The sequence below is a fragment of the Python bivittatus genome, unplaced genomic scaffold (genome assembly GCF_059951505.1).
Source record: "Python bivittatus isolate LINGU-HERP-01145 unplaced genomic scaffold, Pbiv_v1 ctg000070_np1212, whole genome shotgun sequence".
Classification (NCBI taxonomy): domain Eukaryota; kingdom Metazoa; phylum Chordata; class Lepidosauria; order Squamata; family Pythonidae; genus Python; species Python bivittatus.
The window spans coordinates 51,749,628-51,774,531 of NW_028277034.1; the positions used below are offsets into that span (position 1 = coordinate 51,749,628).

The following is a 24,904-nucleotide window of genomic DNA, read 5'->3' on the forward strand; positions in this document are numbered from 1 at the left end:
AGAACAGCTGCGGAATAGCAGGAACTTCAGTCTTGTTTTTTTTTTGAGGACAAGTTTATGTTTGAAGATGTTAGTTATGTTTCTTGCTAAGTTGAGCACAAATGGCTTTTTAAAATTCTCCACTGAATTTACAGGGGCTTAGAAACTGGGTGCAGAGTCTCCCTGATTTCTCTAGGGATGAATTTTCTAACAATGTCTCAAGGACAGGACTCCTCCGTCACACCACTATTAAAGAACACCCACTCAGTTCTTTAGGTCTTGGCTTGGGATTTATTTGAAATGTGGCAGTCAGGGGTGGTTGGAAAGATGATCATACAAGGAAAGGGAGGACATTCATACCTGCCATGCCACTGGCTCACTCCTAACTCAATAAGTTACAACATCACCTTCTGCTCATGAGAATTTCACCAAAGATCTCTTCTTCTTTGAAAGAAGTTTAGAGTTGATAACTGGTAGGGAAAAAATGTAGGCAAATTTCTTTCCCTGGTACTACGTTAAACGTAGATGGCTGCCCAAAAGCACTAAAGTAGCAGGTATCTTCCAATAGGAAATTGGCAAGTTGAGACCCCAACAATAAATGTTACATCTCTGCTGAAGTATAGGTTCTCCTCATACTTTGTGCTAATCCTGCTGTTGCATGGAGAATTCTTCAGGAAATGCTCCAAGAGGAATCTGCCCATCCAGTAAGATGAGGGACACAAGGCCTGCTGACTGTCCATCTCCAAGGGACTTCCATCTGCAGGGATTCCAGGATCAGACCTTCTCAGTGGTGACTCCCCTCCTCTGGAACAGTCTGCCTTTACTCACACAAACTCACACATCTGTACATAGGAAATTAGATGGTGCAGTTGAAGGGAGTTCCTTGGGACACAAAAAGAGATTTGGTGGGCTGGATATGGCCTTAGACAGTGAGATGCCCATCTTGAGTTCAAAAGATCATATAGCAAGTGATGAAATCTCTTTCTCTAAACTTGGAAAACCACTGGTCAGAGTAGATAGCGAAGGCTTATCTAGACAAACAGATGGACGTTACATGGATATGGTATATAATTGCTGTATATCTGTACAAAAATATTCTGGATGGCATTCTCTTCTGCATCTGATCTCACCTCCGTTCACCCCTTTATAGGTATTTCATGACATAGCCTACAAAGCCAAAGACAGACAGGATCTGGTCGCTGGGATTGATGAATTTCTGGATGAAGTAATTGTGCTTCCTCCTGGGGAATGGGATCCTGCCATTAGGATAGAACCCCCCAAATCTCTTCCGTCTTCTGACAAAAGGTAATAATATCCCATCCTGTCTACTACAGTACATTACTGCAACTGTACATGCAATTAGCTCTAGAACGGCACACATTCTTTGGCTTAAACTTCAGAGTCAAGATCTAGGAACTGTCAACCAGGTGGTAGAATTCTAGTCCATGCGATTGTGTTTGAGATGCTCCTAATATTTTTCTTGCTGTTGCCCAAATTTGAAATTCAAGCATGGAGTTAACTTTCCAGGCAAGTCCTACTAACCAAGCAGAAAACAATGCCCTAATCAAGGAAATACGAAGGAGAAAACCACACCCCCACCAACACTGGCAGGGCAAGCTACTGTATATAAACAGGGAGCAAACCCCACACTCACTAGCACTGATGATGGTACCTAGTTGGGTCATGAAATGCCTGCAAGCAAACAACCAAGTTCAGAGAGCACAAGGGACTGCACAGTTCAGCCCTGAGCTACAGATCTTCTCTTCTATTGGAACAAATGATTAAGCTGGAAGGAAAAAGAGATGGTAAGAAGAAATCAAATATGTGATTGTCAACAGCTTAGTGCTTAGCGCTGAATTACCCAGGTGACTAATTTAGGACACATCAGTTAATGCATCAGTGGCCTAAGCTGAACTTACTCCTCTTTGGAGAATAAGTAAGAAGCCAAACATCATTTTTAGCACTTTTAGGAAAAGCCTGCAGAGCATGGCTTCTGGAATTCTTTCCAATTCCTTTACCAACTGTAGACATAGAAAGCATCTATATTTTCTTCTGTGTAGTGAACTATTGGGTTACGTCTGTGTCTGTGTTTCTGCTTTCCCCTTGTCTTGTGTATTTGTGTGCATGTAGGCACTGGGAAGCACAGGGTGGGCTGCATTCCACTCTAGGTCCCATTATTGGGTTGTGGGCTTAGAAAGAATAAAGATTCATTGGGTGATTTTTGTCTAGGTTATTTTGCTTCATGGCCTCCAGCCCATTTCAAACTCAGTCTTTCTTTTGCTTGATCCCACCCTGGTTTGGTCTGTTCAATTTTTGGGGAGTTAACATGCTGACGGACAACTCCTCCTCCAACTGGATTTGTCCAACCTTCTACACTATGGAATGGGCTCCCCAGTGAAATCAGACTGTGCCCCTCCCCGATAGCTTTTAGGAAATTATTTAAAACAGAACTTTTTCAAAGAGGCTGTCAATAACATCACCATATCTCTTGATGTTCTCATTATTGTTATCCCTTACTTTGGATTGTTTCTTTGCAATTTGGATTCTGTGCTGTTTTCATTCTGTTGTTGTTTTTATTGGACACTGTAAACCCTGAGAATCATGAGATTGCAGCAGGATAAAATCAAATGAAACAACAACAACACAGAGTTACAACCCTTTTACATAATTTCTTTCCAACATCCTTTTGTGTTGGGAAGAACAAGCAGCACAATTTTAAAACAGCTGAAAAATGGCTTTGAGGGAAAGGGTGGTGATTCTGTGAGATGATCAGTTCCAGCCAAGACAGCACAGAGCTGGTTTGTTCTTGCGTATCCACACCTGACATTCCTGCCCTCAATCCAGGAATGGAGATATCTGCACTTGTGCTTCCAAGCACCCAAATTTATATTTCATGTGATCACCATTGGTTGATAACAGCTGAGTTGAACAGGTGCTACAGATTATTAAGCAGCTCTCCTTACAGCCTTAGGAGATAGAATAGGTCCATGAACAAAGCAGGGAGAAGGAGGTGTTGAAATAAACTTAGGAAAAATTCAGGCCCCATGTCCAGATCTTTCCTTCTTGGGGAAGAGGGGGAAAAAAATTAGATGCTGCATGGAGGGAAGGCACGTGCTTGGCTCAAAATAATGGCAACATCCTTAAGAGCAGAAGTGATTACTCTTGATCTCACACAAAGATACTTCTCCAGAGGAGTAGCTGTGCCATATGGAAGATGTCAGCATTAGTTGTCATTGTTCTGTTTCCCTAGAGTCACAAAGCAACTTCCGTCACATATCAGATCTATGAGTTATTTTACATTCCAGTCATCTGCAAAACTAAGAAATAGTTTACGGCAATTCTATTGTCATCATGGCTTTTCTGCCATGGACTTTTCTTATGAAGTTTGGATATAAAAACACATATTTCAATTATTGTTAGATAGAAAAGATTAGGAACTTCATACTTTTCAGAGGTGGAGTTTCTGCTCATGGTATGCATTTATTTATTAAAAGTATTTGTCTTACAACAAGAAGTTTACAAAGGCCCAGATCTTTATTAAAATTAAAATCAAATCTGAGTACAAAAAATTAAGGAAAAGTTTTTTTAAAATATTATTATTATTATTTCACAAACCATCCATTAAAAGGCAAATATTAGGGAAATTAAAAGCTGGAAAGGATAAACCTTAGATAAGTTTTTAAAACATGCCTAAAATGCATCAGTGTTAGAGCCTGGTGTTCTGCAGAGGACAGATTAGTTCATATTAATACCAAGCATGATTTCTGAAGATTATAGAGGGCTAGGTACACATTTCTGTGTGTCTGGGTTTATGTGTGTGTATCTGTATGAGGTTTGCATCAAATGTGCACATGCAATTCTATTCTCTTTCTGCACAGGAAAAACATGTATGCAGGCGGTGAGAACGTCCAGATGAATGGAGATACCCTTCATGAGGGAGGAAATGGAGGAGGGGGACATGGGGACTGTGAGGAATTGCAGCGAACTGGCAAGTAAGTGACAAAAGTTCATATCTTAATATGGAGTATTTGGCTAATTTGTTATAAAAGGTCTTTTTTATAAAGTCCCCTTCAAATAGCTTCAACTCACGTCATTCTGTGGGGCATGCTGTCGGGGATTTGTGGGGAAGCTATTCCAGCAGCCCTGGAAAATGTGCTTTGGGATGCTGTTTTCAAGCTTTGCTTTGCTTTGTGGACTAATGCAATTGTGACACTTCTTCTTCTTAGATTTTTTGGAGGTTTAATCAAAGACATCAAGAGGAAAGCCCCTTTCTTTGCCAGTGACTTCTACGATGCCTTCAACATCCAAGCCCTGTCTGCTATTCTCTTCATTTATCTGGCAACTGTAACCAATGCCATCACTTTTGGAGGGCTGCTGGGAGATGCAACAGAAAACATGCAGGTAAGTCACAGTTGTGAAGAAGCCAATCACAACAGGATGGAGTTAGGCAACACAGCTTTGTCTGTAGCCTCATCCCACACTTGCAGTTTGCCATGCAAAGCAGAACAACTGATAGGATTGCATGAAAGAGCTCCATTGTAAGTCACATGGGACTCCTTGGATCCATGGTTTTTTCATCTTAGTTCTGGATGGAGTTGCACTGCCCCAAACAGGTGTGGTCAGCAATTTGAGGGTCCTCCTAGACCTGGGGCTCCTGCCTGAAGAGCAAGTGGTTGCCATGGCTTTGCAGGCCTTTGCACAGTTCCATCTTGTGAACCTCTTGCACCCCTCCTGTATTAGGAGGCCCTGCTCATGGTCATTCACATCTTGGTTACCATGAATATTTGTTTGATCAAGTAGCAATTTGATCAAAGGAGGCCAAACATTATATTGGCCCAAAATAATCCCTGTGGTCCAACTGGGAATAGGCAAGTGCTCTGTTGTGTATCACCACCCCAGGCCTGGCTGGAGATGCCATGGAGATCTTGTCCTAATGCCTGGAGGCTGTTGGGATCTGAATGGGAGAAAACAGGCTAAAGTTGAACCCAAATAAGACAGAGTTGCTGCTTTTCCATCAGTTTTCTATTAGGTCCAGTGTCTCTCAAGAATGTGGCTCTGCCTCTGAGATACTTGTGACTTGTGGTCCTCTTGGACTCACATCTATTGCTGAAGAGTATTGGAGGCTGTGTCCAGGAACTCCTCTCCCCAGCATAAGTTGCTGTGAATATTGCTACTGTACTTGGAGGGACCTTGTTAAAGTGACTCATATTCATATCATGAGTTGTTTGGATTAGTGCACTGTGCTCTGTATGGGGCTGTCATTGAAGCCCACTCAGAAACTGCAGTTGGTGTAGAATGCAGCATTGTTATTGCAGTGCAATAACACTAGGACCATGTTATACCAATCCTGTAGACCTGGCGCTGGTGGCATGTAGGTTGATCTGTAAAGCCCTTTTTTGGCTTGACCCCAAAGTACCTTCAGAACTGTCTGTTTAAACTGGTTTGACCCATCTGAACCATCTCTCTTGTGAGAAGCTGTTACTAGTGTGCTATTTTCCAGAACTGAGGTGGGAGGTGAGGCTTGGAGGCACTGTTTCTCCATGATGGCTCTGGCTCTGTGGTGGTGTGATTGGATGTACCACCATCTAAAAGTTAATTAGGTTAGTTAAGATTTTGGATGTTAACTGTGTAGTTGCCATAGTTGTGTCATTGTCTGCTTTGATTTTAATTGGTTATCTTTTTTTTTTATGTGTACCATGGATGTTTCATTCCAGTGTATTGTATTTGTTGTAAACCACCAAGAGTCATGAGATGTGACAAAGAATAAGTTCAATCAACCAATCAATCAAGTGGCTGCTAGGCAGTATCAATGCTAATAGCATCTTTTTGCAAACACTGATAGGATTGTGTTATATGGGAGCCTAATTGAGTTCTTTGTTTTGCAAATTAAATATGTAATTAAATAAAGATGGATGACCTCTTCTAATTTAGGGCCACAAGTCTCAAAAACTAGTTGAAAGTCAAAAGTATCAATGCTAATAGTGTCTTTTTGCAAACACTGATAGGATTGTGTTATATGGGACCATAATTGAGTTCTTCATTTTGCAAATTAAATATGTAATTACATAAAGATGGATGACCTCATCTAATTTAGAGCCACAAGCCTCAAAAACTAGTGGAGCATCAGAAGGAGCAGAATAAAACCTTGGAGAAGAACAATGATTTTGTTCCTAGACTCTTAGATAGCTAATCCATATCAGACAGATACTGATAGTTTAATCAGTATTTTTATTCCTCTGTGTTTAATGGAGTATCAGTGTTTAATGACTAAAAAGAGATACTAAGAGTCTGGAAGCTCTGAGATCTTTAATTTGTAGTATGTGGTGTGTTTTCTTCATACTTGTTCCCAAAACATCAGTCTTCTCTTAATAGTTCATGTGTCTTAGGACTGAATCATAGCACTGAGAATAGGTTCAAGGCTTAGCCTAGTTTAGATGAAGTCAGAAATAGGCTCCCTGTAGATTTAAATGAGTACTGATTTTTCCACCACAAAGGAAAATGTTGCCATACAGAGCCATTTACTCCCTACTGGCCTGCATGGTGGATGTGTGTGTGGTGGGGGGCAGGGGGGGCTGTTTTTTATTTCCGTACTGCATTTTCAGAAAGCCTAAACAAAATTAATCCCCTTCCAGGGAACATCAGGAAATGGAGAGAGAAGCCATTATCTGCTCTCCATCTTCCTGGCCAAATATTTGTTTGCAGCATGGAAACCTTTAATTTAACAAATACACCCCTGATTCATTACCTCTCCCAGAATATCTGGGCCTGCCAGGTTTACTTCTTTGAACTTTCACATTTTAGTGCAATTTCTGTCTAAGGTTTTTAGGCAATGCAGCTTGCCTTTTGTGGATCTTCGTGACGGATGCAAATAAAACATTGGTAGACATATCAGCAAGGAGATCTACCTATACGAGAGGTGATAATCTTGAGAATGAGATATTTTAGACTTCAGATGTCATGGCCAGAGAGTATTAATATTTAAAGAGAAGGAAAATGGACCTTGGCTTGTGGAATGAATCTTTGTTTTGATGAGGCTCAGTTTCATGGCTGGTGCAAAAGACATAGCTTTGGGGTTGAACTGGCCACCAGAAGGATGGAAACGTAGCAAAGATCTGTTCAGAAGATCCAGAGCTAAATTTCCCTTTCTCCTCTTCTCTCCATGCTCATATTAGGACTAGAACAAGATTCCTTCTGGCAGCTTGTAATTTCTCTTCTGGGTTTTCCACCTGCCAGTTTATCTGCTCCCACCTTTTTACCCATTGTGGTGCTGTTTCTTTCTCTTTTCCCACCCTCCTCCTTAACTCTCTGGCTATATTTGCATGGCACATGTGACCAGGTGAGGGAATAACTTAGCCTTTGCACCACAAGCTGCTTTTGATCAATTTAATGTGCTATGAAACCCAGCCTGTGCAAAGCCTGGAGGTTAATTCAGTAACCCAAAATAAATTAATTGTTCAAACCCAGACTCTTTCTTCTTTCCCTCCCTGTCCTTACTTGACGTAGAATCATAGAATTGGAAAGGATTTTAGAGGTCATTTAGTTCAACCCCTGCTCAGGCAGGATCTTCTACAGCATCTCTGACAGATGACCATCCAGCTTCTCTTGAAGACATCCAGCGATGGAGAACTCGCCACTTAATGTGGCAAACTGTTCCATTGACAGTATCTCTGTTTCCTTTAAAAGTCTGGGTAGAGATCTGCTGTTTGTTCTACCATCCTTTTCTCCAGACAATCTCTGGGGGAGGGAAGAAAAATATGCTAGGTTCTGAATTTGTAGGGTAATCTGGTGGTGGGTGCCCTGAACTTTCATCTGATAGTCCAACCTATTGCCTTCTTCCTACTCGTGTTGCAGTTCAGGAATGAGGAAGAGACTGGACGGCTGGATGAAATCTCTCTGGAGGCCAACAAAAGTCTCTGCCAAGGTCAAGGGCATGGTGATAGTAATTACTCAGAAATACCCTGACATTTCAGGAAGGCCTAAAACAAAGCAACTTAATTCCCACTAGACCTTGAATGAGAATTTCTTAGAAACTCCAGACACAGCCAGCCAAGGCTGAAGAAACAGTTAAGGAAGGAACTCAAGGATTCTAGTGGAAAGCCTGGAATGGTCTGTAGGCCTATGATTTGAGTTCCTAACTGGAGCAACAGGACACCTGTCTCTCTCCCCCCCCCGCCCCCCCGCCAAGCTTCTTGCCTCATCAATTTTTGTTTTGTTTTTCTAATTCTTTAAATTGTCTTAATTCTTTGCAAGGTAAAGCATCAGCTTCAGTCATGATCTGCATTTCCAACAATGCCTCAGCATTTCATATAGTCAGTAAAGACATTTTGAGAAAATAAAACGGGATGGTTGAATCCAGGACTTTCTTTGCCTTCTGGTATATGGATGTTTGGTGATTGGTTCCATGTTGTATGAGGCCTTTGGCCTAGAGCCTTGGAAGAAGGGAAAAGCTGTATCTCAGTGCTAAAGCACATGTTTTGCAGGGAGAGTCATCAGGTTTAGTCCCCAGCATGAAACCCTCAGGAACGGCTGTTGGTTGGTGTAGACAAATGGACTATTGATTTCACTCAGAATATTCCAGTGCATAGAAACCAGAAGCATTTCCAAGCTACCAAAGTACCAAGCTAGTTTGGTTCTCACAATTGGCAAAACTGGCTGGGGCTGATAGAAGTTGTAATCCAGGATTGTTAGAGTGCAACTTGAAGAAGGCTAGTATAGTACATGGTTGTGGTTGCATTTGCTCCCCACAAAACATAACCGTTCTACCTTACTCTAGGACAGTCAGATGTCAGCTTGTATTGACAATGCTTCTTCAGGTCATGGCAGACATAAAATGGAATGTACAGAAATCCACACTGTACATTTTAGATAGGTTGATAATTGTACAGTACTGTACTTACAGGTTGACATGCATCAGTACTGTGCAAGCTTTAGGTCTAGATGTGGAAGTTTTATCTTGTTTAACCACCACACGGTTATAGGTTGGATATTACACACAGACATATGCAATGCAGAGTTCTGCAAAGATGTCTCCATGTAGAAGTCTGGAGCAGGATACAGTGCCTGTTCGCACACACAGTCAAGAAATACTATTGCTCTCTTACTTGGAATAGCCTCTGCCCATGTCAATGTGTCTCCACAGGAGATCAAACTGTTCATTCTTTTTATATTTAGGAGGACCTATAAAATCTACATTTGCTGATGGGTTGGGAGTTGCTTTCCCCACCCCACCCCTGAGATATATTTTCTTATCTCTGCAAATAAGAAAGTCTATTCTGGGGAGCTGTGTTACAGTTCTTTGTGTTTCATTGTTTATGTGCTAGTGAGTTCAGATTTGCATTGGTTCAAAAGGACTTGGGGTACAGAAATCGTTATTGCTCATCCAGTGTTTTGGCTCATGAGGGTGGAGAGAGGATGTTTGGTAGTGATACAAGTAGTTTTGGCTTGGGGGGCCTTGAATCAAGGTCTAGTGCTTCCAAGAAAATAAGCTGCTTTCTGGGTATGGAATATTTTAAAACGTTTGAACTGAGTGCTAGATTTATCTGTTTATTCATAGACAGAGTCCAGTCCTGAGTTTTGATGTAAATGCCCCGGAGGCTACAGAATAAACACAATAAATATGAACCATAAAAGTCCAAAATAACTATAAGGATAAAAAGAGGGAAAAAATTGATAAAAAGAGCAGCTTTCAAAAAGGAAATTAAAGTACCATTCAATGTTTAAGAAGAATTTTTTTTTGGCTGGGTTCCTACAAATAAGCGAAGTCTCATTGGGCAAACATATCCCCAAAGTTTGGATACCACTATGGAGAATACATTCTTCATTCTACTTTGATGCCCCAGAGGTGGGAGCAGTGCGTTACACCCCAAGGAAGTAGACTCACAATTGGGTATCAGGATGACTTCCTAACAATAAGTCTGCCAGCCAATGGAACAGGCTGCCACATGAAGTGGTGAGGAGTTCTTCAGTAGAGATCTTCAAACAGAGGTTGGATGAACATCTGGCATAAAAGTTCTAGTGGATCCTGCAAGAGCAGCAATTTGGACTATATCAGTGTTTCTCAACCTTAGCATGCTGGCTGGGGAATTCTGGAAGTTGAAGCCCACACGCCTTAGATTGCCAAGGCTGGGAAACCCTGGACTAATTAGATAATCTCTAGAATCCTTTCTGTGATTCTATGATAGCAATCCCAAATGTAGAAGGTGGGTCTGCATACAGAAAGGCATATAATCAAGATTTCAGTTGGTGCATAGATTTTTATAGGCAGGCAATTTCCTCCTTTGATATTGCCCTTTGAAGGTATAAAAGGTAAGCAAGAAAAATGAATGTAGGGGCCTATCTGGGCCCCAGATGAATATTTGTGAGCTCAGCCATCATTTACTGTTTTAACTACCATAAATCAGAAGGATCAGCCAAGGACTCAGAAACATATGGGGCTTAGCAGTGCTATGAGGTTTCAAACTATAATTCTCTCCTGCAAAAGCAATAACTTCTGCTGCAAAGAATTTTGCTGACCATGAATTAAATAAAGTAGTTCAGCTTCTTCATCCAGTTCAGTATGTCAGTTATTTCCCCCCCTCCCTCTCCCAACTGTAGAAGTAGAAGTCCTGAAACCTTTGTGAAGCCTCTTTATTTTTTATTTTTCATGTTTACAAGCAAGAAAGAGAAAGTAGAAGGTTGGTACAAGTTGAAATCTATATTTCACTGTCAAGAATAGCTGATACATTAACTAAGATCTATTTGTTTTGAAATAAATATTTCTAGTGAAAAAAGTGGAAAGTCCTGAAGGAACACATACATTTATGACACCAAGCAGACCACCAACTTCCTTCCAAATATGAGCCCTTGATGTATAATTTTAAAAACTCATTTAAAAGCTTCCACATTTCTGGTAGCCTTTAAACAAGTTTTTAAAATTATATTGCATGTCAAGGGCTCATATTTGGAAGGAGGTTGGTGGTCTGCTTGGTGTCATAAATGCTTGTATTCCTTCAGGAGTTTGCCAAGGAGGGGCACCCTTTGAGTTTCTCACTGACCATGCTGGCCATATCCAAAGTTCCACCCCACTGTTTTAGAATGACGAGAGATTCTCTAGTAGTGACTGCTGAAGTTCTATGGTGTCTTATTCCCACTGAATAGAAAGAGGGGAGAGGAACTAAGACCTGAAGAGTGAGTTGTCCATGGCCAGCTAGTGAGTTCGTGGCAGAGCTGTTGTTTAAACTAATTTATTGTTTATCCTCTAAACCGCAGGGTCACAGTAGAAGACCTCATATCCTGCTGATTCTGCTTTCCAAGAATGGAAAAAAAAATTCCCTTCGTGGGGTCCAGAATTGTCCATTCTTCTCTGGCGGGCATTATGGGTATTTAAAAGACCGGAGTGGAAATGAATTTAGTGATATGGATGTATCTGTTTGTTCTTTGCTCCTAGGGTGTGTTGGAAAGCTTTCTGGGCACAGCAGTTTCAGGAGCTCTTTTTTGTTTCTTTGCTGGCCAGCCGCTTACTATTCTGAGCAGCACTGGACCTGTCTTGGTCTTTGAACGGCTTTTATTTAACTTTAGCAGGTAAGTCTGAAAGGCAGAGGTGCTGGAAGTATCTTGGTGGCTTCTGGCAGAAAAGTGTACAGCAACCTATTCTAGCCGCAGTGTCCTCCAGAAATGTTGGTCTACAGTTCCCATCATTCCCAGTCAGTCCTTCTGAAGGATCCCAAATTCTGGAATGACTCGTTACTCCTAAAATAAATATATACCGTTTAAATAGATGTATGCTATTTTCCCCTCTTTTATATGACAGCGTTTTCCTTATTTTCAATCTCACTTGACTTCTTCATTTGCAGAGACAATGACTTTGATTATCTGGAGTTCCGCCTCTGGATTGGCTTGTGGTCAGCATTCCTGTGTCTGGTCTTGGTTGCCACTGATGCCAGCTTTTTAGTTCAGTACTTCACCCGGTTCACAGAAGAAGGCTTCTCCTCTCTTATCAGCTTCATCTTCATCTACGATGCCTTCAAGAAGATGATCAAACTAGCCGATTGTTACCCCATTAATTCCCATTTTAAAGTGAATGATATTACACTTTATTCCTGTACCTGCGCACCACCAGATTCAGGTAAAGGGGATCTTTGTGGCCTTGTTTCAAGGGTGAATTCCTGGCCCTCTAATAAAACTTGGAATCTTCCTTGCCTGCAATATTGTCATCTCTGCGCACAAAAGTTTCAGGTACCAAACTTTCATTCTCATTTCATTAGCTTCCATTTGTAGGATCAGGAGGATGAATTTTGCTTCCAATAGCTAATTGTGCCCTTTAGTGTCCAAGGTAAGCCTAGAGCATCTTTGCTCCAGATGGGACCTTCCATAATTTTTAACAAGTAAGGTTTTTGTTTGCTGTACCTGCTACAATGGAAATGAACAGTTGTGGGCTATTTGGGTCTCTCCAAGACTCTTATGTAACTTCTAGAGCAGTGTTTTTCAAATTTGGCAACTTTAAGAAGTGTGGACTTCAATTCCCAGAATTCCCCAGCCAGCTGGGAAAATCTATGCACCAACTGAAATCTTGATTATATGCCTTTCTGTATGCAGCTTCACCTTCTACTTTTAGGGGACTGCTATCATGGAATGATAGAATTGGAAAGGATTTTATAGATTATCTAGCCCTGTATTTCTCAACCTTGCCAACTTTAAGACATGTGGACTTTAACTCCCAGAATTCTAGCTGGCTGGGGAATTCTGGGAGTTGACCTCCACATGTCTTAAAGTTGGCAAGGTTGAGAAACACTGTTCTAGAGTATTGCTGAAGTAGGCAGGATCAACCCCACACTCACATTGATGATGTTATCTAGTTGGGTAACAGAACATCTGTAACCAAACAACCAAGCTCAGAGAGCACCAAGAAGTCCACAGTTCAACCCTGAGCTATAGATATTCTCTTCTATTGGAGGATCAACATTTTCAACCTCCTTTTACTTTTGGGGTTGGGTATAATGGCTTAAGGTAATTATTGACCCTTACCCACCTTTTTCTACTGATTGTTATTCCCATCTGGGAGTTTTAAATGGGCAAAATATCGCCCTTTGAAATCCTCTACCCCCAGGAATGGGCTGAACATTTTGGCACCAACCACTGTGGTGATTTCAGAGTTTCATTAGCCAATCTCTGTGGCCTGTGAGAAACTCCCCAAAATAAGCTATGGACCTGTTGTGAGAAAACTCCTCATTAAATGTCTCACGATAGAGATTTAAGATTGAGATATTATGATTGAGGGGCAGTAACAGGGTGAATAGTTTATGATATTGGTCTCTGCTGAGAAAAAAAAGATGGGTGGCTGGGAATCCAGAGGACACCAGTTGCAACCAGCATACCGTAAAATATTTATAATTGAAAAAAAAAAAAATCCACAGCTGAAGATCTTCTCAGCATTAAAATGAATCTTATGGCTAAAAAAACAGCACTACAAAGAACCAAATTTAAATAACGTTGCACAGGATATCTGCTAATTGCTGTTAAGTTGAAATGAGTCAACAGGCAAAACAAACCTAAGCATCTGGTGTACCTGCCAAAGAGGAAGGTGAGCCAGTGTCCTGTTTTGAACCCTACCTGTTTGCCTAAGTTAGCCTCTGCTGGATGCTTTTCAGTTATGCATTAAATATGAAGGTGGCGTGTTCAGCCTCCCAAATGACCAGTCCTAGACCTCAAGTCCACCTGAAAGATGTAGAAGGACTTCTCACCAGTGCTCACTATTGAATACATCCTAGTGGTGGTTCCTAGTGGAATCATAGGCCCAGAAGTGGAACTGAAAAGACTGTTGTAACCTCTTTGTTGAAACTCAGCCTTTTCTAGCCTGGTTGCTTCCAGATGTGTGAGTTGCTTCCAGATTATTCTGGGGTTCCTCAGCCAGAATGATCATCAATGACTATTTGGGCAATTGGATTTTTTAAATTTATTATTTAACTTTTTAAATTTATTTTTAATAATTTAATTTAATAATTTAATAATATATTAATTTTTTAAAATTTATTTATTATTTAACTATTTGGGCAATCATCTCCCTTGACCATACAGGATGGACTCCATTTTTAATTTAACGTCTTAGTGTCCCACTCCATCTGTTTCCAGCAAGGAGAAATTAGAGGTTACATATCTCTCCTTTTTTTTTTTTTGAATAAGACTTTTTGAAGAGTGTTTTTCATTCATTTTCTCCTCCCATGGAAAGAAAAAGAGTTAGAGATAGTCCCAGCTAGGGGATGTGGTAGAAACACTACTAGCATCTCTTTCTGATGGTTTTCAGAAAAATATGTGATCTTGTAGAAAGCCACCAGAAAGCAGGGAGAGGATAACAGTCACCAAAGTTAGCTCCCAACCAACAATGAGGGAGAGGAACCTATCTTCTCTATAGCCCAATTATTGATTGTAGGATTGCATTTTCACTGTTAAGGAATGCAGACTTGGAGACTTGAGACTGTTTTCAGGGATATGCTGGAAGACATGCTCAAATTGGGTTGAGAATAGAGATATAGATGCAATTTCCAGCCTCTGTGTTCAAACAGGAGGTCTGAAGTAGAACAAAATTTATATTAGCTTGTACACATGGAGACTGGAAAGAAGAGAGGTCAGTCCTGTTCTCTTCCCATTTTGAACTCTCCATGCATTCATGCAAATCCCAAGCAGGGCCATTGTCTCACTGAATTTAGTGAACTTTATTTCTGAAAAAAACTTAACTGCCACTGAACTGTTAGAGGAAGCAATTTTGCTTGAGGGTACAATTCTGAGCACATCAAGCTGCTTTTTGCATTTCTGAAGCACTCCCCAAATACATAATCCTAACCAGAATACCACAAACAGAGATTACAACTGTCCGTGTTCCCCGGCTGGAATGATTTACAGGCTCTTGTCTCTGATTACTCCAGTAGGGTGGTGTGGGACCCCCTTGAAACCATCTCTTAACATCCATCTAATGTTCTGAAATAGATCATTCAGATCAGTTCCTCCAGTGGTGATCTTCCCTATGCTGGATGTGTTCAAGTGGAAGCCAGACCGCCATCTGCTGGAGACACTTTAATTTGGATTCTTGGCCCTGACTTTACGGCCTCTTCCTAGCTCCAGGATTCTGTGATTTTTATGATTTTAGCCATTGGAAAAAAGAAGCCATTTAATCATTTAGTCAATCACTGAATGAATCATCTAAGTCATCTTAGGGTAGCTTACAACTTTACAAGAATACTGTAAAATAAAGAAGCAATATAAAATGTATAAGGCAGCAGTGAAAACTAATCAAAGTCTTAAAGAAGGTCTCCCAGAGATGTATGGGATGAAGATGCTGGGCTAGTCTCACTAGCATTTCCTTCCAATGTTTGATTGGTATACAACCAGGCGGTGTATCCTGGGCCACAAAGGCCTTTGAGGTGCTTCCTGGAGCCCCTCTAAAAATTGCTATCAAATTGCAAAGTGTTATGCGGTATTAAATGGGGAATACTCTTAATAATCCTATTCAAATAATGTAAGTTTAAGTTCAAATATTTTTTTAAAATTCAATTATGTTTTTGTCCTACCTCTCTCTATTCCTTTATTTTTGAATGTGGCCCCCAGCAAGCCTCTGAAAGACTAGTATCAACCTTGGTCAAAGAAAGGTGGCATGCACTATTGTGGAAAAGTTTAATATAGTTACTTGCAGTACAACTGACAACACTTTTTTATGCCATACTTAGTTCTTTATATTCCATGTCAGCTGTTTGGCACTCTGGGGAACACATTAGAAGAACTTGTTTGAGTTTCAAATTCCATCAGGTGGTTCCTTTTCCTCACACCCCACAGCGGTCCTGTTATGAAAAATCATATTTGGAGCTCTCTTGCACACACATGTGGTTGGGTGCTTGAATCCCAGGAAGCAACCTTACTGCTCTTTTGATGGATGTTGCAAACAGAGCCTGAAATTCTTCCATTGCAAAGAAATGTTGGCTTCCACTCAGTTGCCAGATTTCATGATTGGATTAGTGTCTCCTGCTGTTCATCAATCCATACTGCTTAACGCTGGGTGGAAAGAGAGAAACAGTGTAGCTGCCTTTAAAAAAAAAAGATTTATAGCTGCCTCCTTCATTTCTTCCGTGTGAGTTTATTGTTGACTTTCCCTAGGGATGAACGCACTTTTAAGAAACTAAAAGTTGCTTGTATGAAGAAACTACAGAGAGGGACAATGCTGTATTTGTTGCGTCAACAGCATTAAGGAAGGTTTGGCTTCCTCCCATGGTATATAACATTCAGAAGGCTGTATCTGAGTGAGCCCACAGCAGGTTTTGCTGTTCTTTAAATGAACTGCAGTTCCTTTAAAGCCAAGGTGTTTACTGTTGATTTGGCTTGAATTTAAACCAAGAGCTGAGCTTTTATGGCCTGGTTTGGGGAAGGCTGTGCTCGTTGGGACCATGGTGGAAGGTTTGGCATATGGTCCTGGTGCAAGGGGGAGATTTGTCTCCTGCAACTGCTGGTCCCTTGATTCTTCTTTTCCTGTGTGTGGAAACTGTGAAGGACTTTCAGATCTACAGAGGGATCAACCGACTAATTTAGCTTGCATCCGTAAAGCGTAGGGGTACTGGGCTGTCCAAGGTTTGCCCTTTCCCATTTCCTTTAGGCAGATACTTGCAAGGGATGGCATGGTGCAAAAGTGAGGAACACAGGAGGGAAATAAAAAATGCCCCAGTCCTTTAAACACCTCCTCCCTCCTTTCCACAAAGGCCCCAAGCTGGGGGGCAGTGGGACAACTAGCATTTGAAATAAGTGAAATATCCACACGAGTCTTTCATTTTTTGGGCTTATTATTGTTTTTCCTGATCCTTGCATAACACTGTTTACCACAAAAGGGACTAGCTTGTTGAATATGTATGTATGATGGTAAACGAAATAAGCACAATTTGAAATGGTACTGTTATTCCTGTAGCATGTAAATTGCAAGATTCTTATGTCTACTGTAAAGTTGTCCTTCCCAATCAAGTATATTCTGTGTGTGCTGGACTCCAGTGCCCAATATTGCCAGCCAGTATACTGATTATTCTGGATCCAGTAATCTAAATCTTAGAAAAATACTTCATCATTTGCTTAGAGCTAAGTTTGAGTGCTGTTAAAAAAAAGAAAAGAAAACCAATTGTTTTCCAATAGTGAATGAACACTGAAAATTCTCAAATAAGTAGATTTGTTTTCTCTATAACGTACACTGCAGTTATGATTCATGCGGGGTGGAAGCCCTTCTTCTGAACCCAAAGAGAAAGGAAATGCCACCCCATTCCTTTTTCTTAATTGGAAGCTTAGCAGTTTTATCTTTCAAACTGTTATCCATGTGGAGTCCTAAATGTTCTCTGAGCTTGATTGTTTGATTGCAGACATTTTATTACACGACTGGGTAACATCATCAGTGTAGCAAGCACTGAAGATGTTGCCTACTTGGGTCATGAAATGTCTGCAAGCAAACCACCAAGCTCAGAGAGCACCAAGGACTCCACAGTTCAGCCCTGAGCTACAGATGTTCTCTTCTGTTGATATTATCCACATATAAGGAAAAGATAACATGGCATACCATTTAATAGTCCAGTTTATAGTGAGGTAAAAATGAATTTTGATCTCCTGGATGATTTGAGGATTCTTTAATGATGAATTTACACCGGGAAGTATTCCAACCCCATTGTCATTCAGGCATCAGCCTAATCTGAGGCAATTAGATGCATTTGTATTTTTCCCTGGCTGAATAGCAAGCAAATGAGAAGGAGCTCAAGTTATGGAATACTAACTTCTTTTTATGTAATTCAGGAACGTTACTGAAACTGCTTATTACTTGTAGCATAAAAGGATTACAAGGCTTAACGTGATTTTAATTTTAGAGAGGTGAAGGGACCGTGAGATTCATTTTAATTGCAACTTTTCCCCACTATATTTGCAGTGGTATATTCAAGGTGCTGTGTTTTGCTTTCTTGATTCTTACAGTGAATAATAGTTCATTGATCAACGAGACCGTCACATCATCAACTGGTCTGCTTGCAGAAATGGTAAGCAGAAATAAGAAGAAAAGTTATGATGCTTGAAATAGTTATATACGGTGCAATTACACTGCCTACCTTAATACATTCTCATTCCTTTTTATTTTGTTTTAACCCCTGAGTTGAATTAACACCTGTTTCGTAGAATTACTACATTTTAAAGAAAATGACAATGTGAAGTAGATATTTGCATACAGCAAAATTCTGTACATATTTGTTCAGCAGTAAGTCCCACTGAGGTCTTTGGGACTCATTTCTAGGTTAGTAGGTATAATATTCTAGCTTTTTCCTCATACCACAAATGGTTAATTTGCAGGAAAGAAGGATAACGTTTTTGAGAAATAGGTTTTAGATGCATTTAGATGATTAGAAATAAATGTCTTAACAAGCAAATAGGTTCATCTTTCCTCACTTCTGATTTAATTTAAACATGTTTATTCTCAGGTAAGCTGGATATTGAGACTTACATTTTCTCTGTGCCAAGTTACATAATACAAAACCAAGAACAAAGGATTTGAAGGAATATATAAGACTATCTTAGAATAATTGCTTAGTTTTTTTTTTTTTAATCACTATAATCATCCTGGAATAGTTAAGGAAGGGAATATGGTTGAATTGACAATAGGACAGTACTTTGTGTGTAAGATTTTGGCTCTCATTTTTTTTTCAGGATGGGGGAAATGATAAAGAAATGGAGAAAAAAATCAGAAATCTCTACACAGGGAATCTAAACAGGGGTACATGGAGGGAAGATAGAAAGAGCATGAGGTAGAAGGAGGGAGTGGCCAAGAAGGCAAGCTAGGAGTGGTTGTTAGGACTGTGTCCAGGGCCACCTTGAGGGTATTCTGGTGACTTAAGACAGTGTTGTCCAAACTTGGCCACTTTAAGATGAGTGGACTTCAACTCCCAGAATTCCCCAGCCAGCTTGGCTGGCTGGGGAATTCTGGGAATTGAAGTCCACTCATCTTAAAGTGGCCAATGTTATACACGCTGCTCCCAGGTTTGGCTTATGGTCACTCACTCACACACTCACAGCCTGTTGAGGCACGCGGATCTTGTCAGCCCCCCTTGCTTTCTACCTGGGTTTTCCAGATAGGTGCGGCTGGAGCAGACAGACACACAGCTCTGGTCAACAGCGGGGAAATAATTGGGGATACACACAGATCACTTCCAACCGAACACTGGGGCACGAGAGGTTCTTTGTAATACACGGAGACCCAATGAATTTAAAGTAACAGCAAAACTTTACTGGTTGCAAGGTATATTTGCTCTTCCTCCTACACACACACACACTTACCCACATCCTTCCCAACTAGGCTGCCAAGCACTAGCTAGAGGGACAGAAGCCGCCAAGTCTGGATGACTCAGATGACCAAGACGACTCAGATGACTCAGAGTGGGCGGGCTTTGGGACCCCTTTTATCCCCAAAAGGACAACTTGATGGGATTGGGGTGAGGGCCTCTATGTGCTCAGGCCCAACCTCCTCTTTCTGGTTCAGGTCATGTTTTTTCCTTAATTTTCCTTAATGACTTGCTTCCTTCTTATCTACCTCCCTGAAGGGATCTCATAGATAAGATTCCTGGCTTTTGTCCTCTCTGCTTACGTGCCTGCTTCATCTTTAGGATATGGCAGCTTCAGCCTAGTCTCACACCAAGTTTGGACAACACTGACTTAAGATGACTAAAACTACTGTTGCTGCTCTTGCTCGCAGGCCCTCTATCTTTTGTGAGAAGCCCAGTACAAGTAGCTCTTAAATATGGGGAGCATTTCTGAAGAGCTCCCTAGGAAAGGAAAGAGTCCATTGCTTACATTTTCCCGTGACCACTGCTCCTGAGCCCATGGTGCATTTTGTCTCTGTGCCCTACTTGCATAGAAACAGCATGCTCCATCAGCCTCCATGTCCCCCAATTGCAGCTGTGTTCTCTTCCTTCCTCTTCTGCAATCCATCTTGTAGGCTTCAAAATTTTCTCTTTTTATCTTGATGTTTCCTCCTCCCCCGAGCACACTGTTGTCTTTCTCATTCATCCATTGTCTCAACCTGTTGCCATTCTCTAGTCTTCCTTTTGCTTTTCTGGATTGTAAAAGTGAGATTATAAGTTTTCGGGGAAGGAATCCATCCCTTCTTGCTTGTTGATGTTACCAAATGATGCTTTATAATTGTTGATGGTACAGTGATTTGTCTAATGCCGCCAACATCTAGGGTACATTACGGAGTATAGGAAGATACATCTTTCCCCAAAGCTCTTACATATAGCATCCGAAAAGACTGATGCTGGACAGATGTTCATGTGCTACAGTAGACATGGTATTTTCTAAATGTATTTGCTGAAGCATTATCCAACTGTCTTGGAACACACCTGAGCAGGGAAAGCAATTGTCCAGATATATGTCCTCCATGTTTTATTTTGCATTGGGGCAGTCAATTATAGAAGCAAAGCTTGATTTGATAATGTCACACTAGTATACGAGTGTCACGGCATGCCTCTTGCAATTTCTTTTAAATTGGAAGCATCCTGGGTTCTTTTAAAATTCAGATCCTTTTAGAAAAAGCTGTTAGAAATACGATAGAATTGAAATGATTCAAATAAATGCCTACATTCTTCTGGACAGCTTATTGCTCTGTTTTAATGCTGAAGTAGTGGAAACAGAATAGAAATCCTTTCTTCATTTTCTTCTCATTGCATTTTGTCTACAGCTGTCTTGGAAAATGTTTATCTGTCCCATTTTTTAAGATAGTAAAGTAATGCATTGACCTTCCTTCAATTCATATTTTCAAGTGCTGTGCTGTACACTATTCTCCATCCGTATTTTTTATCTCCCATTTTTTTTTAACAGAATGCCCATAATACTTTTTTCCCCAAGCTACAAAACTCACCATCAAAGGAAGATTTAAAGAAAATTTAGGGGTGAGGGGTATATGGTGCCCTTCTTATTATCTCAAGGTAGAATAAGTCAGTCAATACTTTATTACACTTAATGCTGAGACTTTCATTTAAGGAAGGTTAATATTAAAACATACACAATAAAAGAAGATAAACAACAGTAACAAATAATCACTATGATTGGTTACAGCAGGTTTTAAAACAAAATTTGGCCACATTTAAAGAAACCAAACCATATTGGTTGGCTAACAGCAACTATATATAAATCACATGGCTCAGAAATTTAATTGACGGGGGATATAAAACATAGCCATGCATTTTTATAAAATAGACAGTGCAACAATACATGGATCATACACGGTGCTCTTCCTAACACTTCAGAGTGGAAAAATGAAAAGAACTTTGTCAAGTGAAGACTACAGGTTTCTTCCCTCCCTCAGGGTTATACAATTAAGTTACTGGGAAGATAGCTGTGAAAGTTGTGGCCTGATGGAAAGAACCTGTGAATGCTTTTATCACCTTAGTCTAGCAAAAATTTCTCCCAGTTTACTAGGCTGTAGCTCAGTGATGGAATGCGATCTTTGCATTCAGAAGATTGAGTTATGTACTCAACCAGTGATAGTAAATAGATTCTCAGTTGTTAGGTGTTGTCTAGCTTAGGACATACAAAGCTTCTTGGATTGGCCCTTCTGTTGGATTCCTTGATGCAAGCATTTGAAAATGCCAGCTGATCTTAGAGTAGAATGCAAAATCAAGCCCTCACTTAAGACCCCATTTTGAGTAATTGAATAGAAAGGCTAAATTAAATAAACACATTACCATACTACAGGGATCAGCAACAACTAAGTTATCCTCCTGTCATGATTAAGGGATATCCTTGCAAGATATAACTTGCAATAACACAGACCCATCTGTATTGTTGGGCTTGTCTGAATTACAGCAATCCTATTTGTTTGATAAATCCGATCCGGTTAACTGTCTCAGTTGTTGATGTGGGCAAAAAGGAGGGTGGATGGTTGTACTTCCACCTTACTTCTTGTCTTTTTCACTACTTTGGAAAGCTTTTTTTAATCCATAATAGTGTGATTAAGGACAGTACCGGCCCAGACATGCTTGGAGGAGGAGTGTACCTGCCCCCACACCTTTCTGGCTCTTTTTCTCTATCCCGTGTAACCTTGAGAAATGAAAACTGAAGTGACCCTTGAAACAAGTAGATCTCTTCATAGGTCCTCCAGGATTTCATCTTGATCATGAGTACCAGAAGGGACAGTTAACCCTCAAGTTGGTAGTTCATATGACATGGGACCTAGCTGACCAGAGCATTGGCTTAGACCAAACCAAACCCTCCTTGGTTAATTGGCTTGGCCAGTTAGCTGAGTTTTGGAGTTTGTACTACATGTTAACCATCCTGTTCCCCATGACTTAGCGGAGCGTCTCATGCATTCAAATATCCATGTATATAAACCACAGGAGCCCCTTTGTAGTTTGCAGAACACAAATAACATCTAAATAAATTTCACATGACACTGCCAAGGGGTATCTAGTGTTGAGTGAGAAGATAAGGGTGTATGTTCTAAAGATGCCGTCTTTCTTTTGGATTTACAGCACAACGGCACAGTTGAATGGTCATCCCTGACCAAGAAAGAATGCCTGAAATATGGAGGAATCCTCATGGGAAATAATTGCAAATTTGTCCCTGACATCACCCTCATGTCTTGCATTCTCTTTTTGGGCACCTACACATGCTCTATGGCTTTGAAAAAATTCAAGACCAGTCGTTATTTCCCAACCACTGTAAGTAATTTGGTTTATAATAGTTTTCCCAGCCATTTTTTCAGTACTTCTACTACCCTTTGATCAGCCTCAATATTTAACTTTGTATTTCAGCTGTAGGGGAGTTCCTCATTGTAGCCAGTATGTGGGAGAATGGATGGTACACTTGCAGGCATGGATGGCAGTGTGCTAGTTTCTCCAGTTGCATCATGGCAGCTCCCCGCCACTACACCTATTAAGGGCCATGTGCCATGAGTGCTGTCAAGTTTCCAAAGCTTCTCAAGGCTTTGGAGAAAACACTTATTCCTGTTAATCCAGTCTTCTTGCTGCCTTGGTCCTTTGAGTTTATATATGAACCTTGCCCAAACAGCAGTTTCACTACCTGAGTATTTAAGTTCATTTTAACTCAACATGGTTCACTGGATGCTGTTGTAAGCCTTGAGACTACACTTATGCAAAAGATGGTATGTGGCAGACAGATGTTTTGTTAATTCCTCATTTGGTTTATGAAGTACCAAACACATTTGAATCAGAAGCAGTGGGATAACTTTTCTGGGGCCAGAGCCAAAGTAACAAGTGAGGAATGATTAAAATTTTGGCAACAACTTGCCATGTTTATTCATTTCTGGTGAATAGCAAGATAAGGAAAGAATACCTTCAAAAAGAACTTTTATCCTTCCTTGTGAGATTCACACCAGTCTATAAAAACTGAGGTTCTCTCTTAATAAATTTTTTTTTTCTGGCATGGTAACATTGATACTTAGTTTGTACACTGAACTGCACTCAATAACATTAGTAAAAAGGAAGCAGAGTGCTTTTGTTCCATTCAACTGTGGATGTTTTCTTATGCACATGCTCTCTCTTCCCACTTCCCATTCAGCTTTGCACCAGTTGCGTGCAATCAACTGAAGAGATTCCTAAAGTGAGGATTAAGAATGAGTTTTCTGGGAGAGTCACTTTGAGGAGAGAATGTGGTAACTTGGGCCAAGCTTCTGTTTTTGTCTGCCAAACTGGATGCCAGCATCTCCTAGAATATTCTTTAGCTGGACAGATGGAGCCTCTGGAGTTTCTAGTTGCTGATTCTCTACTTGTTATTTTCAGTGTTTGGCTTTTCTTTTTCATGCATATTTTTAAGGCCATTAAAACAGGCCAGTTTAAACTGCCATTGATTGTCTTTCTATTGCAGGCAAGGAAATTGATCAGTGATTTTGCCATCATCCTTTCTATTCTGATTTTCTGTGGAATTGATGCTCTGGTAGGTGTGGATACACCAAAACTTCTTGTGCCAAGTGAATTCAAGGTATGTTAAAAACTGTGTCCTTAATTCTTTTAAGAAGACAAGGAATTATCATACATGAAGGACTATCAAATCTGAGCTGCAAAATCAGGATGACCAGTAGATGGCAGCAAAGATATACATAAAACTAGCTCTCTGCTACCACATAGTGGTTTCTGGGATGTTTACAGCCTATAATCATTTGCCCTCAATCAAAGTATGATTCACTTCTGCATCATGATTCCTGCCCCTCCCCTCCATTAATATGACATGGCTCTAAAGTTTGCTACTAAGAACCACTGGGACAGCTACATGATGCAAAGTACTAATGAAGAGCTTATCATGGTCTCACTGACTCATTATGGCAAGTTTTTCAATACCTTTGAGCAGAGGGTCACATTTAGCAGATGAGTCATGTGAAGGGGGTAAGCACCAACAAGTGGGTGAGGCTAGAGTAAAGACCCAGGGCAAGACCAAAGCTAAGTTGTAGTTTTATTTAGATTTTATTTTTATATTAAATTTGGTTAATATGGTAACTTCTGTGTATTCAGTATTTTCTCCTTTCTGTAAGTTTAACCATCACGATCTAGCAGTCATTTTTGCAGGTCTTTGAGGGACACCTTTAAGATTATGGGTAAAAACACATGTGACCTCATAGTTTCAGGTTGGGCGATCTTGCTCTGCAATGTAGCTACTGTTTCCAGTAAGTCTTGATTCCACACTGCAGCAATAACTACCTTCCAGTAGAACATGTGAATCTGGTTCAAAAATAGGGCTACCAGCTCTGATCTGAAAAAATATGGTGACCACCAGAGGGCAGCAAAAAGACACAGAAGTCCCCATCTCTTTGCTGCCCTCTGGTGGGCATTTGATGCTTCCATCCCAGATCTAGTTGCAAAACTACCCATGTTGTTTCCATTGTGGATTGCTGAGTTTGTGCCTATCTCCTTTGTATGCTTTTTCCTCTGCCTTTGTCTCTGAGAAT

General features: G+C 40.5%; 1 protein-coding gene across 2 annotated transcripts in view; it reads left to right on the forward strand.

Annotated features, from left to right (window-relative positions):
- SLC4A4 (solute carrier family 4 member 4) overlaps positions 1-24,904 on the forward strand; it is a 183,529-nt gene that overhangs the window by 127,618 nt on the left and 31,007 nt on the right. For both annotated transcript variants that reach the window (XM_088133174.1, XM_088133175.1), the window contains exons 10-17: positions 1,130-1,284; positions 3,858-3,971; positions 4,206-4,380; positions 11,405-11,538; positions 11,811-12,082; positions 17,935-17,996; positions 22,476-22,664; positions 23,830-23,943. In XM_088133174.1, coding sequence (XP_087989300.1) covers positions 1,130-1,284; positions 3,858-3,971; positions 4,206-4,380; positions 11,405-11,538; positions 11,811-12,082; positions 17,935-17,996; positions 22,476-22,664; positions 23,830-23,943 — 1,215 coding nt within the window. The remainder of the gene's footprint in view (positions 1-1,129; positions 1,285-3,857; positions 3,972-4,205; positions 4,381-11,404; positions 11,539-11,810; positions 12,083-17,934; positions 17,997-22,475; positions 22,665-23,829; positions 23,944-24,904) is intronic.